This window comes from Eptatretus burgeri, chromosome 13 (genome assembly GCF_056783735.1).
Source record: "Eptatretus burgeri isolate ZD-2024b chromosome 13, Ebu_testis_v1, whole genome shotgun sequence".
In the NCBI taxonomy this organism is placed as follows: Eukaryota; Metazoa; Chordata; class Myxini; order Myxiniformes; family Myxinidae; genus Eptatretus; species Eptatretus burgeri.
Window position 1 is genome coordinate 76,314,093 of NC_140973.1, and position 15,556 is coordinate 76,329,648.

Sequence of the window (15,556 nt, forward strand, 5' to 3'; positions counted from 1 at the left end):
CTTTTTTTCTCCTTGGCTCCGTGAAGGCACGTGACGAAATATCTGAAGTTGTTATTGTTTTTTTTTTTAGTCTATCACGAATTTTTAAATATATTCGGACATTTGCTTTTAAGTTTCGACGTTGATGTGACAATCTCCTCAAACAGAAAATATTCACAGAGGAGGAACTAAGAATAAGACATGAGCAAACTGAAGAGGCAATCGGACGTGACGTAACGGCACGTGACGAAATATCGGAAGTTATTGTTGTTTTTTTAAACGCTGCCAATACGCCATTCTACGGTAGCTGTAAATTAGAAACACGTTCAGTAAGTTCTGTGGTCGTCCGGAAGACGTCAATCAAATACGTCTACATACGTCAATATGCGTTGGAGGTACGTTACACATAGGTTCAAAGCACGTTACTCATAGGTTAGAAATAAGTTTCGGGTACGCTAAGCATGACCACAATGCGTTTCGACTTATGAGTAACTTACAAGTGATGTGCCTCGACGTGTGTCAACGATCGCATAACGTGCCTCGACGTGTGTCAACGATCGTGTAACGTGCCTACAACACGTTACTCATAGGTTATAAATAAGTTTCGGGTACGCTAATCATTACCTCGACGTGTTTCGACTTCTGAGTAACTTACAATTAACATGTGCCAACGATCGCATAACGTGCCTCGACGTGTGTCAACGATTGTGTAACGTGCCTACAACACGTTACTCATAGGTTATAAATAAGTTTCGGGTACACCAATCATTACCTCGACGTGTTTCGACTTCTGAGTAACTTACAAGTAACATGTGCCAACGATCGCATAACATGCCTACAACTTATGGCCAGCGTAGCGGAACGTATGAGTCATATGCTGGCATACGTCGTAAAATTTCAAGCATGCAAAAATTTGAGGACAACCGCAAAGTACAACGATGAAAGCCAGCGTACTACAACGTATGGCAGTGTTTTTTAGCGTGCTCTTAATGTTATCAAAACTTAAAGCCCAGTCACACCTTGACGTTTTAGCCAGCTTATGCAGATTTTTGAAAAATTTGTCTAAAACGCTGGCACACGTCGAATACGTTATGGGTAAGTTTTGGAAACATTGAGAACACGCTGAAAAACACTGCCATACGTTGTAGTACGCTGGCTTTCATCGTTGTACTTTGCGGTTGTCCTCAAATTTTAGCATGCTTGAAATTTTACGACTTATGCCAGCGTATGACTCACAAGTTCCGCTACGCTGGCCATAAGTTGTAGGCACGTTATGCGATCGTTGACACACGTTGACACACGTTACTTGTAAGGTACTCATCGGTCAAAACACGTCAATGTAATGGTTAGCGTCAGTGTTCCAGACTCCCTGGTTTTTTTTTTTTGTTTGTTTAATTTTTTTTTCTTCGGTATGACAGTCATGTTGACACTTCTATTTATAGTGCGGTTATGATTTAAATCGTTGACCGGCAGCCTATTAATTATATTATATTATAACCACACTAGAAATTGAAGTGTCAACATCACCGTCATACCGGAAAAAAAACAAAAAAAATAACCAGGGAGTCTGGAACACTGACGTGAACCATTACATTGACGTGTTTTGACTTATGAGTAACTTACAAGTAACTTTTGTCGATGTGTGTCAACGATCACATATCGTGCGTACAACTTATTCCCATCGCATGCGGAACATGTGTGAGGCATACGGCAAGTACGTCGTAAAATGTTTAACATGTTTAAAATTACAAGACGTACTCCACTTACTACGACGTATGATAGCGTACTTTAGCGTTCTATTCACGTATACCAAACTTACCCATACCGTATTCGACGTGCGCCAGCGTTTTAGACAAATTTTTCAGAGGTCGGCATACGCTGGCAAGATCGCCAAGGTGTGACTGCGATCTTGACACTTCCATTTCTTCGGCGGTTATGATTTGAATCATTGTGCGGCAGCCTTTTAATAGGCTACGCCACGTGATCGTCGGCGATATGTGCAGCACACTATGCATAAGTTAGACTATCGTTGGGCATACGTTGTGAACGCCGACAACAGGCTAAGCATTCGTTGGTACAAGTTATCCATGAGACAACGAAACGTTCTGTGTCCGTTACTAATATGTTATGCATACGACCAACTCGTTATGAATACGTCCGAATCAATGAAAAAAAAAAAAACATCAAAAGTTCAACGTAAGCCAGCGTATTACATACATTTTGATACGTTGCCATTGCTGGCTAAAACGTCAAGATGTGACTGGGCCTTTACCCGTAACGTATTCGACGTGTGCCAGCGTTTTAGACAAATTTTTCATAAGTCGGCATACGCTGGCTAAATCGTCAAGGTGTGACAGCGCCTTGAGAAGGTGGAGAATGTGGTGTATTGGGGAGCGTTGTGAGGGCGTGGGGGTGTGGTGTTGGTGGTCACGTGTCTGCAAGGCTTATACGTGTTTGTGCGGCTTAAGGCGTGTGTGTAGTCTGCAGTAGTGTGCATTCGGACGGGCAATAAACAGAGTTTGACAACCCTCACGACTATCTGAGTCCTACTACCCTCCGGACATTACATTGGCGACGAGTCTGTTTCGGATCGACGTGTACAGAGTGCCTGGGTTTCATCGGTATTGACTTGAAGTCTTTGGCCGGGGCAATTGGATTTTCAAGCGCGCGGAGCGCCGGGGAAATCAGCGCAGCTCGCGCGGTTCGATTTCGACCACCTGGCGAGGAGCCCAGGGAAGCGCGTCGCGAGTTCTTTTCTACAGGGAATTCTTTTCCCAGGGAATTCTACAGTCTTCGGTGCGGGTCGAGTCCTGCAGCCAGACATCTCGCCGTCGCCTGCGAGTCACGTCGAGTGAACGACGGCTGCACTCGGAGTTCGTTTTATTTCTGCTTTGCAAGCCTCGGGAATGGTTTCTGCAATGCCACGGCTAAAGGACGAGGACATTAAGTTAAACTCAGAAGCGGCGTCGGCTGTCGCACAGACTCTGAGAGATGTCCGGAATCTCGATGGCCAGTGCGCGGCAGGTGATCTGGAGGTCAGCGCGATGTATCAAGCGTGCACAGTCGCACGCACAGTCTTCGGTGCGGGTCGTGACCGAACGTTGCGACGCAGCCAATCGGACGGCGGTCTGAACACTCAGGGACGTCTGCGGTGTGTGTGCCAAGGGTCATTGCCCATCATAACGATCATGAATGGCGGTGTGCGAAGCGACCCCTACGTCCCGGGTCGAGACCTACTGCCGGTACGGTGTTTTGTGCATAGCATACACTTTTACGCCCCGGGTCGAGTCCTGCAGCCTGGGCATAGCGATCCCGGCGACCCGGAGCAGGAGATGCTGCCGATGTTGAACCTGTTTTCAATTGGTCCGAAGGTGACAAGACCAATGACAGTGGAGGTTGAGATGATCGGGGCACCGAACGTGTTTCAAGCTGTTACCAGGGCCGCAGTGTCGATCATGGGTGAACGGGCCACTCGTGACCTTCGCGGTGTTCACCTGGTCGAGACGATCTTTTCGCGGTACACGTACACCGGCGAAGCAATTGCACCACTTGCTGTGACAGACGTCTCGGTGGTCTACCAAGGTCAAAGCACCCTACTCTCATTGTTTGTGGTACGAGGGGAGGGGCCCGCCCTTTTGGGCCGGGACTGGCTGGCTAGCCTCAGGCTAGACTGGATGGCGCTAGCTGGTGGCCTTGGACGGCCCGTGCGGGGCCGGTTGGGGTTTCGACATAAGGAGGAGGAGTTTCCTGTTTCGGGGTTCGTACCTCCAGGTGCACCTGTGCCTCCTTCGAGACCCGAGGGCGAGGTACTGGCGGCAGGAGCCGCGACGATGCAACATGGGCTGCCGTTCGTTGCTTCCGGTGACGACGATATACGAGTCTGGAGCAACGGGAGCCATGCCCGCGGTGACGGGCTCTCGCGCTCCCACTGCGCTCACGATACAGTGCACACCCGTGGTCGTGCAGGCGATTTCAGCGGGGGATTGGAGCGAGCCGGTCGCATTCAAGAAGTTCGCGGAACGCGACCATCGACGGTGTCCTCTGCGACGTTTGGATGGAGACCGGCGAGCAAGTCGTCGCAACGTCGTGACAACCAAGAGGCGTACACACGATGTGATTCATGAATTACTAATTGTTGTGTATTTGATTCTCAGTGCACGAGTGATTCAGTTTAGCGTTGTTAAAACTAATGCTGACAGTCCGCGTGTGAGCATAATGTATTTGGTTGGGGTCAATCAATGGGATGGCCGATATGATCAATGTGATGTGAAGGGCTTGCGGACGATCGCTGCGAATAAAGAGGTCTTTCTGATCTCCAGCTGCGAGGGCAGTCCACGGTTCGCTACCCTGTCATGTGTGGGGATTATGCTGGGAGTACGCGCTGTACGTGAGGGGGAGGTTGCATCGGAGCAGACGATGTCTTTGCTGTGGTATAACACTGCTATGTCTCCAGGCTACACTGATCGTCCGTGTGGACGTGCATGGGTTTCTCGATTGGGTTGGATGCGCGGTTTTGGCGTGGAAGCATGAGCCGCCTGGGGGCGCTTCTGCTGCGTAGTGATACTGTGCTCCCAACTTGCTTCTTTATATCTTTGACACGGCCACACGGTTAATGCCGTTTTGGCTCTGGTTGTTTTCTGTGTTGTGGTACCTATGATTTTTGATTAACGTCGTTTTGTTCCGCTTTGTTTTTTTTTATACCGTAGGTTGCTTTGCCGATGTTGCTCATCATTGCAATGGGCATTTTTTACTCATGTTTTTAGGAGGGAGGAGTGTGGTGTATTGGTGAATGTGCGAAAGGCACAATGCGGGGAGCGTTGTGGGGGCGTGGAGGTGTGGTGTTGGTGGTCACGTGTCTGCAAGGCTTATAGGTGTTTGCGCCGCTTGAGGCGTGTGTGTAGTCTGCAGTAGTGTGCATTCGGACGGGCAATAAACAGAGTTCGACAACCCTCACGACTATCCGAGTCCTACTGCCCTCCGGACATTACAGAGAAGTTTCTGACAATCCTCAATCCTGATTCTACAACTGTCAGAAGACATCAGCTCACGAGTCCTGAAAACCTGCTCTGCTGTTCTTGCACATCCTGTCTGCCATTTTCAACCTAACATTTGCCCTCATGCGTGGTGTTGGCTTAATGGTTAGGTTGGTGACCTTGGAATACTAGGATCTTGAGTTAAAATCCCACTCGGCTGTTGAATTAATACTAGGTGGGGTTGACTCTGCCTGTCATCCTTCCGAGGTTGACAAAATGAGTGCCAGCTTGCTGGTATCCTGTGTCGGAGTGGCGACCCATCCAGGATTGCGCCCAAGAGCCAAGGAGACTGCTGAGGCAGCACCAATGCTCTGCACAGAGTATGGTCCCCATGGATAGATGGATGGATTTGCCCTCAGTCATATTCCATCTGTTTGGAAGTCAGCCAAGATGGGGGACCAGAGTGTGGCATTACATGAAAAGGTGCAAAAACTGATCCCCTTAACTGCAGACCTTTCAGCTTTCTTCCAATCATCGACAACGTCATGGAATCCATCATTGCAGATGACATGAAATCCTCCTTTTCTCCAATGACCTCATCTCAGATCACCAATTTCTTCTCAGACCAGGTCACTCCACCTTGGACATGCTACTTCTACTCTCCCAACAATGGGTGAAGGGCCTCAATGTCAGACAGGAGATCACGGCCGTATCTCTGGACATATCTCGAGCTTTCAATATGGTCTGGCATCCTGTGAATGTGTGGCTCTCAACGCAACTCTTTCATCTCCTCTCCCTGTCAAGGCTGGCATAATCCAAGGCTGTGTTCTAGACCCCATCCTATTCCTAATCTTTATCAATAATCTCTGTGACTTGCAGGAAAATCCTTTTATTTATTTATTTTTATTCAATATCAAGGCTCATATGAGGGCTAACACACAGTACGTACAACAAGGAGAGCAGGAGACAAGTGGGGTGGGAGGGGGAAGCACAAAACAGTGGGGAACAAGACAGATCTGTGGAAGGGAGAGGGATGGGGCGAGATACACAGGGAAAACAAGATGGACACTACAGGGACTTTCAGGTCCTGACACAACAGGGACTTTCAGGAAGAAAAGCAGGGAATTTGACGGAGGTGGGTTTGGGGTGGATTCGCGGGGGTAGAAAAGATCATGGTTTTGGAAGGGGGAAGACAAGAGATGGTGGTAAACAGCTGCTTTGAAGACCTGGAGGGAAGAGTGGGATTGAACAAAGTGTGGGAGTTTGTTCCAAAGGCGGGAAAAAGAGGAATGAAAGGGTGAAGGTGAGCAGCGATTCTTGATATTAGTAGTTTTATCAGAAGGGGGTTGCTGACGGACATTGAGCACCCTGCAGAAATATGGGGGGGGGGGACATATATCAGACAGAGCAAGGCGGGCAAGGCCGGAGAGGAGATGGTAGAAGACAACGACCACCGACCTGCCTGCTGTGAGAGAGTGAGAGACCTAAAGATTCAGCCTCACCACGGGAGACACCAATGATCCCAAATGGCTTATATTAGTTTCCACAGTGTGAAGCTGAGAAAGGTGAGAGGCGGGAGCACCAGCCCAGAGCACTATCCGCAACCCTAACAGCAGTACTCCATCAGGCTGTGGACGAAAGCTTTGTATGTGATCAGGAGCTCAGGTGTGCCGAGGAAGGACATTGCATGACAGTCGGCGACTGGCTTTGGAGACCAGCTTGGAAATGTGGCTTTCCCAGGAAAGGTCATGGCAGATAGTGAGACCCAGAAGCTTGAATGAAAGGAGTTCTTCAAGAGGATTGTTGAGAAAGTAGATGGGGGAGGGGGGAGGTTCCAGATGGTCCTTCCGGAGAGGGATAGTGAGAGTGTGAGATGACTCTTTATCTCTTTTCTGATGGCCTTACCCTCTGCCATGATGTCCCTCATATCTCTATTCTCTCTCTCCTCTCTCTCTCTCTCTCTCTCTCTCTCTCTCTCTCTCTCTCTCTCTCTCTCTCTCTCTCTCTCTCTCTCTCTCTCTCTCTCTCTCTCTCTCTCTCTCTCTCTCTCTCTCTCTCTTTCTCTCTTTCTCTCTTTCTCTCTTTCTCTCTTTCTCTCTTTCTCTCTTTCTCTCTTTCTCTCTTTCTCTCTTTCTCTCTTTCTCTCTTTCTCTCTTTCTCCATCCCTCTCTCTCCATCCCTCTCTCTGCATCCCTCTCTCTCTCTCTACTGTTCTTTTGTTCTGCTGTTTCCTCATCAGTTTAGTGTCCGAGTTCATCCCTGAGCTTTGACTCTGCATATAAAAAGTACTCTATCGGGTTCAAGATTCAAAATCCAGGCACCATAGACAAGAAGTAAAATCATATATTTTTCACTCGCATAATTTATCAAGATGATGAATGCTATAAATATGAAGAAGCATGATTTAAATTGACAAATTAAACTGAAAATGTATTTGATAATTTTCATTTCCTGAAACCAATCCAGAAGGAAGTGCCCGGCGCTCTTGCACGTCGGATGAAAACCCAGAGATGTGACTGAACGCACTCATAGTGGACACGCACCGGCACGTTCAGAATCGGAAGTTGTCACATTTGTAACACTTGCTTGAAAAGTAACACGGACAAAATAGATTAACTGTACGCAAAATATTAATTTACAATCACGGACATGAAGGTGGCAAGTAACGACAATGGTATTTAAAGAGGATCCACAGCCATTTGGCGATACAAGGTTTGGCACAATAGCAAGAACGAGAGTTTCAGAACTGCTCCAGTCAATCCATCACATGAGAGGAACCTCCACAATTACTCATGTCTCAAACAAAAATCACAGGAAGGGTGAACATGTTGTAAATATTCGTATATTTGTATTCTGGTGTTGGTCAAACACTTGTTGCGCCCCGAGGAAGGTTCAGTACAGCCGAAGCAGTTTCATGGCAAGGGTTAAAACTGGGTGTTTTGCCATTGCCTTCCCATCAGTAGTTATGGCAGGAATTTGGAATTTGTTTATTGTGCCGGTGACAGCTCGCCAAATCGCCAACTCTTCGCGAAGGACATCGTGGGATCTTTAACGTCCACCAACTAATACTGTCAAACGGGACGTCCAGTTTGACATCCATCCGAGGGACGGCACTACACATTGATGAATCATCCTGCCTGTGAAACACCAAGATGACAGTTTAGAGATGGCTGGGTTGCAAAAGGCTCACCTCAAATGTAAAATTCTGAGTCGTCGAAGCTCGATGATGTCGTTTGGAACCTTGAAGGCGAATGTCCAGCTCCAAAGGGCCTGAGATGGGCATTTCTGCTTCGTTGGTCACACATAGCACCCTGTGTGACCAGAGAGACAATCAAGGGGATGCATGTATGATAATGATAACATCAACAGGCCTTATATTAAAATAAGCTGTCAGATGCTGCACACACATGCTATCTTTGATTGGATCAGCAGATTTTGTACAAATTCACATTGGAAAACAGAGTCAAGTAACGGGATATTTGGGTCCGTTTGTACATTGTACATTGCTTCCTCCTGGAACATGCTGATAGAAATCAAGGACGTTCAAGACACCGTCCGTTACCCAAACCTACCTACACTGTCTCCACCAATTAAAGAACCTGAACACAATTATTCACACATGTATATGATGTTTTTTTCAATACAACTTGTTTGCATAAATGATTTATAGACTCCTCTTTCCAGCTTTTGTTCTCAAACTTCAACCTGAGCATGACCTGTGCGATCGTACCTCTGCGAAATCTGATAGTTGCTGAAGATTACATGACAGGGAACACCAGCGATCAGTATAGGGTCCTGGATGTCGATGGCCTTTTGGCCTAGGTCTGTTCCACATATGGTGACCTTTGTTCCCCCAGCAGTGGGACCTTGTTTTGGTTCAAACTGTGAGTGATTTAACAAACAATGAATGAACGATTGAAATTCATCACTTCATACTCAAACACAAATATGACAGAGAGAGAAAGAGAAGAGAGCACAGATGAAAATAAAAAATAAAAGAAAGAGCAAACACGAACATATATATATATATATATATATATATATATATATATATATATATATATACATACATATATACAAGCCGGTAGGCGGCGATGGGTCGCCGAGCATGGACACTATAAGATATAGAGCAAAATGGATGTCATATAGCGGATAGGGAATCACCTTAAGATTATGCATATCAAATCTCATCCAGTGCCATCTGCTGATAACTACTCGGTATCCATTTGAATGAAAAGTACCGAAAATGCGGTTTGAAATCAGAAATCCCCAAAGTGCTGTGGGTGAACAAAGATCTAAATCGAAAATCCGGCTCGATCGTTTGTGCACAATGTATTCCAGACGATTAGTGTGAATTTCCATGACCATCCGACCATAACCCTAGGAGGAGTAGCATTTGGCACGAAGGCACCTCCAGGTCTCGCATTTTATCGATTTTTGCACTAATTGACCTTTGACCCCTGACCTATGCGAAATCGGTCAATATGTCCTGAGGCAAAAGTGTAGTACTCATTGAGTACCATGAACCTACAAAGTTTCATTTGTATCGATGCACTCACCTGGTCGCTCGGGGGCCTTCAATTTTCGTGCATACCATATATAATTGTCGGGGGTGCTGCGGGTAAAGTATTCCATATATCACAAAAAACGGAATATATTTGATAGAGCATCACCTGTAGATCATTCGTGCCAAATTTCATAACCCTACGTGGGATAATGGCTTTCGGAATTGATTTAGTGTGAACGGTACTGATTTTGAAGGTTTTTCGGTTGTTGCTAGGGAACCAAAGCGTCCCGAGCAACCATCACAATTTCCAAAGCACTAAGTCATAAGATGTACCTACCACCCGAGTTTGGTCAAAATCCGGCCACGTTTACTTCCAATTATGCGGATGACAAACGAACAAACATCCAAACAAACAGACAGAATTACTGACAATAAGGGTCACCTATTTCGGCGACTCAATATAATATACTAGCAAATACAACCCGTCACTTCGCTGATGGGATTATTAATGGAGGGGGAGTAAGAAGAAGGGGAGGGAGAGAGGAAGGAGAGTAGGGTGAGGGGAGGGAGAGGAGGGAAAGAGGATAGAGGGGGAGCGAGGTAGGAGGGGGCAGTAAGGAGGTGTGGGGAGCAAGGAGGTGTGGGGAAGCAAGGAGGTGTGGGGAGCAAGGAGGTGTGGGGGAGCAAGGAGGTGTGGGGGAGAAAGGAGGTGTGGGGGAGCGAGGAGGTGTGGTGGAGCGAGGAGTGGTGGGGGAGTGAGGAAGAAGGGGGAGCAGAAAGGGAAGGCAGCGTGAGGGGAGGGCAAGGGAAGGCAGCATGAGGGGATGGCAAGGGCAGGCAGCATGAAGGGAGGGCAGGGGAGGGTAAGGGAAGGCAGCATGAGGGGAGTGCAAGGTAAGACAGTGTGAGGGGAGGGTCTGTCTGGACACATCCGGAGATAACCACCATCCGGACATAACCACAGTCCAGATATGTCAAGGGAAGGCAGAGTCAGGGGAGGGCAAGGTAAGGCAGTGTGAAGGGAGGGTCCTGTAATATGTACGCTTCAGATGTGATGCAGCTGACCTTTCTTGTGTTGGATACGGAAGTAGTTTGGCACTTCCGGTCCTGTGGAACAAGGGAGCCGAGCCCGATGTGTTAGAGGACGGCTGTAATAAACTTATTGGATCGTTCGCAATCTGTGTCATCGATCAACTCAAATATCAATACATGACAGGTCTGTCCGGACATAACCACCGTCCGGACGATGGGTATGTTAATGGGGGGGGTGGGGGTGGGGAGAGGGGCTAGAGAGAGGGGTGGAAGAGCGAGGAGATAGGGGGACCGAGGAGGGGTGGGGGAAGGGAAAGCAGTATGAAGGGAGGGAAGGGAAGGCAGTGTGAATGGAGAGGAGGGAAGGCAGCATGAAGGGAGGGGAAAGAAGTCTGATGGGAGTGGAAGGTAGTGTGAGAGGAGGGCAAGTGAAGGCAGTGTGAGGGAAGGGTCCGTCTGGACATAACCACCATCTGGACACGTCCAGAGATAACCACCATCTTGATACGTGTGCAGATAACAAATAAAATAAATAATATATATATATATATATATATATATAGTGTGTTTTTTTAAACAGGAATAAATTCCTGCGTGGGTACTATATACTACTTGTGAATGTCTGCATCGGTGGATGAACCCACCGATGAACCCACTGGATGTCTGCATCGCTCACAGCAAAGGGTTTGAAACAGCAAAGGGTTTACCTTGTGTAGCTTTCTTTGTTTGCTCTATGCAGCTTCTTTTTGGATGTGGCGGTTGAGCTTCCTTTTGTTTGATTCGTCTTTTCTCTCCGTATTATTTCCAGAGGTGACTGGGTCCTCAATGTCTGTGTTTACCTGTGTGTGTCCAGCTGCAGTTAGCAGTCGGCTGTGCATTCTGGTATTTACAGGAAAAAGGACTCTCTGACATTTTCATTTTCGGGTGTCTCCTCCTTGTTTGATTTGATGGGGTGGGGGTATATTGGTTGTGTTTTTCGCCTGCTTTTGTTTTGCTCGAAGTAGATGTCCTATGTGATGGAGTGGTGGGTGGGTTTTCTTTTGGCTTATTGGTTTTTAATCGAATACCTGTTTGCCTTTGTTTTGAACATCTCGGTTGTTTTGATTAATCTTGTCATTTTTTACTTGCTAATTGTTTATCGATTCGTGTTTTGACTTATTTTTTTCTGGTTTATTGGTTGTATTTTGATTTATGTTCTGATGTTTTTAGATTTTTTTTCAACCATTTATATTAGAAAAGGTTTTGGTCATAACAATGAGGGTCAACAAGCCTGGAACACGTGCCCATGGATGTTCCCAACCAGGGGTGGACTGGTCTATAAAATTGAGAATTAAATTGTCTTCCCAGTATTGATTGCAGTACAATCCGACAGCGACGTCGGGGGCTGTAGCTGTGCTAAGCTCATGCCTAATATGTGGAGCCGATGCAACTGTTTAGCCAAAAGAGCCTTTTCTAAACCTCAGTTGTTCCTGGCTGCTCCCAGAACTGTTTTATGTACCACAGGCGGGTTAATGTGTGGAAGACATTTCCTGTTGGTCTGATCTCGATATATTTTGAATACATACACACAAACACAGTCGTGATCGTGCATGACACAAACGCACGATGCATGTACACACATGGAGGTGGATACTTTGAAACCAGGGAGGGCTCCGTTCCACCTTCTGAAACCTGCATATGGAGATAACAACAAACGACACACACACACACACACATGCACGCAGGCACACGCACACACGTGTCCAATGTTGTGCGGGTGGGTTGAGGTGAAGCGAGTTCATGTGAAAAGACTCACGCTGGTGATTGCAGGTGGGGGGCAATCTTCTCTGGCTGCGGTATCATCATTGCATTGAGTGTCATACATGCAGTCAGCAGAAGATTTACACCATTTGCACCGCAGGACATCATCCGCGGCTTGGCATTGACTGCAGTCCGAATGGGCCCTTTTACAGTCATAAAAGGTCACTTGAAGTCACCGACACATGACGAGACAGTGGGGGCAGGATTATTCACCTGTCTGTAGTATTTTGTTTTATTGAATTTAGCATTATGTTTGCTTGCCAATTTCAAAGTTGATCCTACCAAACAAAATGTGAAAGAGGAATCTTGTTTGGCAAGAATCATTGTTTATATTCCTTTACTAATATTACAAACCAAGTTGTTTGAACAGAGTTTTTTTTAGGATGAGTGAATGAGAACAAGAAAGTGTTGGACAGTCTCACCATTATATCCAGCATTGTCTAACCGCTTGCCTGTCTCCCACTGTACGTTCAGTGAGGCCTCGTAATACAGGCTCTTGCTTGAGAAAGAAAACTGCATAGGGTGTGGAAAATAAGGAACAGGAATCGTAACCCTTAAACCATCCTGAAAACAATGGCATTGCATTCGCAGACTCCCTGGTGACGTAACATTTACGTTCTGAATTTTGGGATTTCACCAACATACCCGGAGCATTAAATTTCAATGGAATGTAGAATCTGAACCAAACTGCATTGTTGTGAACTATGCCATGAAAACAAAGACATGATCATGTTTTAGTGATTTAAAAAAAAAGTTGATTCTGTTTGTTATTGCCAACGAAGTTCATTTAACGAGGCTAACAAGTATCATGTGAGGACTTTAAAAAAAAAAAAAACAGGGTAAAGATAAGCGCTGTTTGATAACTCATACCGACCTCGGATTCTTCGCAATGGTAAAAGGTTTTGCCATTTTCGCTGCCGTTGCGGGTTCCCTCCAGAGGAGTGGTATTACCTTCGACACTCACGTCGCACTGAACCTGCCGAATCAATGACAAGCACGCCCGGTCGGTGAATAACTCGCAAGTCAACCTGTAACACACCTTAGAACCCACGCGAAGAAGCTTAAAGCCATCACTGATGGAAGTGGCAAGAACGTTCCTGAAATATGAACAAAAGACACGAATTGGAACTGCTCAAGTTTCCTGTGATAATCACCAATGCAAACAACTGATTGATTTTTCCTTTAAAACTAATCAATATGTAGGAAATAAAACTTTTTAAACTCACGATGGAAAATTATGAAAGTACAGACTTATAAAAACATATTGACTTTTTTTTTTCATGACGAAAGGAATACCTGCTTGGAAGCTATCTACATTTTATGTACCCAAGGGTGAAAGATTGTGGTGGTACGTGAAGTTAATGAAGAAAATAGCATCAAAAAAAAAAACAGAAGGGGGAAAGGGAAAGATAGAGGAGAAGTATAGACAGGGGAGTGCAAGAGGAAGGGAAGGAAAGGAAGGAGAGCTTAGGACAAGATAGGGTGTAATGGGAAAAAGAAAGAAAGCACAATGCACATGTATGGGATAAATTATCGGGTTGGAGATAGAATCAACTTCCACAGTTTTTACATAATATGTGCTCGGTTTTTTTTTTTGACAAGATAACCCAGTAAGGAATGGGGATGTTTGGGGGGGGGGGCTTCCAAAAAGTATCAAGAGCAACAATGCAGCCAAACCGTGGTCTGGATTGTCATCCATACACTAAGGTCATGTTGCCATGGGTAGGAGGGCATTGCTTTAAAAATACTTGTTCCAAAAGAAAAAAAAACAGTTGGATTAAATCACTCACAGTGGCAGGAGGATTGTGAAGGTTAATGACAGCAAATTGAATATGCCATGGAATCCCAACAGGAATGTAATGAGGAGTGGAAGTTTCATGGACTCTAGAAATTGTCGGACAAAGGCTTGGTTGACCATGCTGCACAAGCTGGGAGGAAATAAACATCAGATCAATATTTCACCATCACTTTAGACAGTGCACAACCACAACAAATGGAGCCACAGCACAACCACATCAAACATAGCCGCAACACAACCTGAACAATGTAGCAGTTGCACCGGCACATAAATGCAGCCGCAGCACTGACAGACTAACATAGCCGCAGCAACGACACACCGACATCGTGATAGCAGCAACACACTAACATGGCCATGAAGCGACACACCAACACGGCCACGCAGTCACACACAAACACAGCCACAGCTGTGACACACCAACACAGCCACACAGCGACACACCAACACGGCCACACAGCGACACACCAACACGGCCACGCAATGACACACCAACACGGCCACGCAGTAACACACCAACACGGCCACGCAATGACACACCAACACGGCCACACAGCGACACACCAACACGGCCACACAGCGACACACCAACACGGCCACGCAATGACACACCAACACGGCCACGCAATGACACACCAACACGGCCACGCAATGACACACCAACACGGCCACGCAATGACACACCAACACAGCCATGGCAGCGACACACCAGCACATCAACATGGCTGTGCAGCAACACACCAACGCAGCCGCTGTACAATCACAACAACGCCGCCATGGTACAAGCACAACACAGCCGCTGTACAAGCTTGCAATCAGGGATTCTGAGAATTTGCACAAAATCGATACCAACTCAAGCAGGTTAAATGAAGACAAAAATAAATGAGCAAAACAATACATGCTATTTACTGTGCTCTCTTGGACTTCCCTTCAAAATGGAGTACATTATTTACCATGTTTCAATTTCTAGTAACATTCCAAATTTCCTCCGGTTCGGGTATCGATGCACTTGGAGTACTGATCTCTCCCGTCAATTCTTCCCAGCTAAGTTCCCCCGAACATTTATGTTGTGTTTTGTTGTTTCGTTTTTATTCCTGTTTTGCTGTTTGTTTGTTTGTTTTGTCAATTTGTATCTTGCTGTGTCGAATCGTTCATTTCATCTCCCTAGTTAAATTGGGCCCATCTGTGATGGTCGAGTGTGCTTACCCTCCGTTTTTTGCCTTGTTCTTGCTCCTTTTATTTCAATTATTGTTGCTTCTGATCCCTCAGCTCAATCCATTTTCCCTCCGTTCTCAAAAATTTCAAAAAACAAAACATCCCCCTTTTCCTGCTGTTCCCTTTGTTATGTTGTGTCCTGATCTGTTCTGTGTCCGAGCTCTTCCACGAGCCTTGACCATGTAAAGAATACACATATATATATATATATATATATATATATATATATATATATATATATATATATATATATAT

General features: G+C 46.0%; 1 protein-coding gene across 4 annotated transcripts in view; it reads right to left on the reverse strand.

Moving 5' to 3' along the window:
- Positions 1–15,556, reverse strand: part of LOC147014829 (plexin-B3-like) — a 154,849-nt gene that overhangs the window by 37,403 nt on the left and 101,890 nt on the right. For all 4 annotated transcript variants that reach the window (XM_085853156.1, XM_085853159.1, XM_085853158.1 and 1 more), the window contains 6 exons: positions 14,082–14,219; positions 13,166–13,267; positions 12,714–12,804; positions 12,287–12,456; positions 8,683–8,834; positions 8,143–8,263 (listed from right to left, as the gene is read on the reverse strand). In XM_085853156.1, coding sequence (XP_085709282.1) covers positions 8,143–8,263; positions 8,683–8,834; positions 12,287–12,456; positions 12,714–12,804; positions 13,166–13,267; positions 14,082–14,219 — 774 coding nt within the window. The remainder of the gene's footprint in view (positions 1–8,142; positions 8,264–8,682; positions 8,835–12,286; positions 12,457–12,713; positions 12,805–13,165; positions 13,268–14,081; positions 14,220–15,556) is intronic.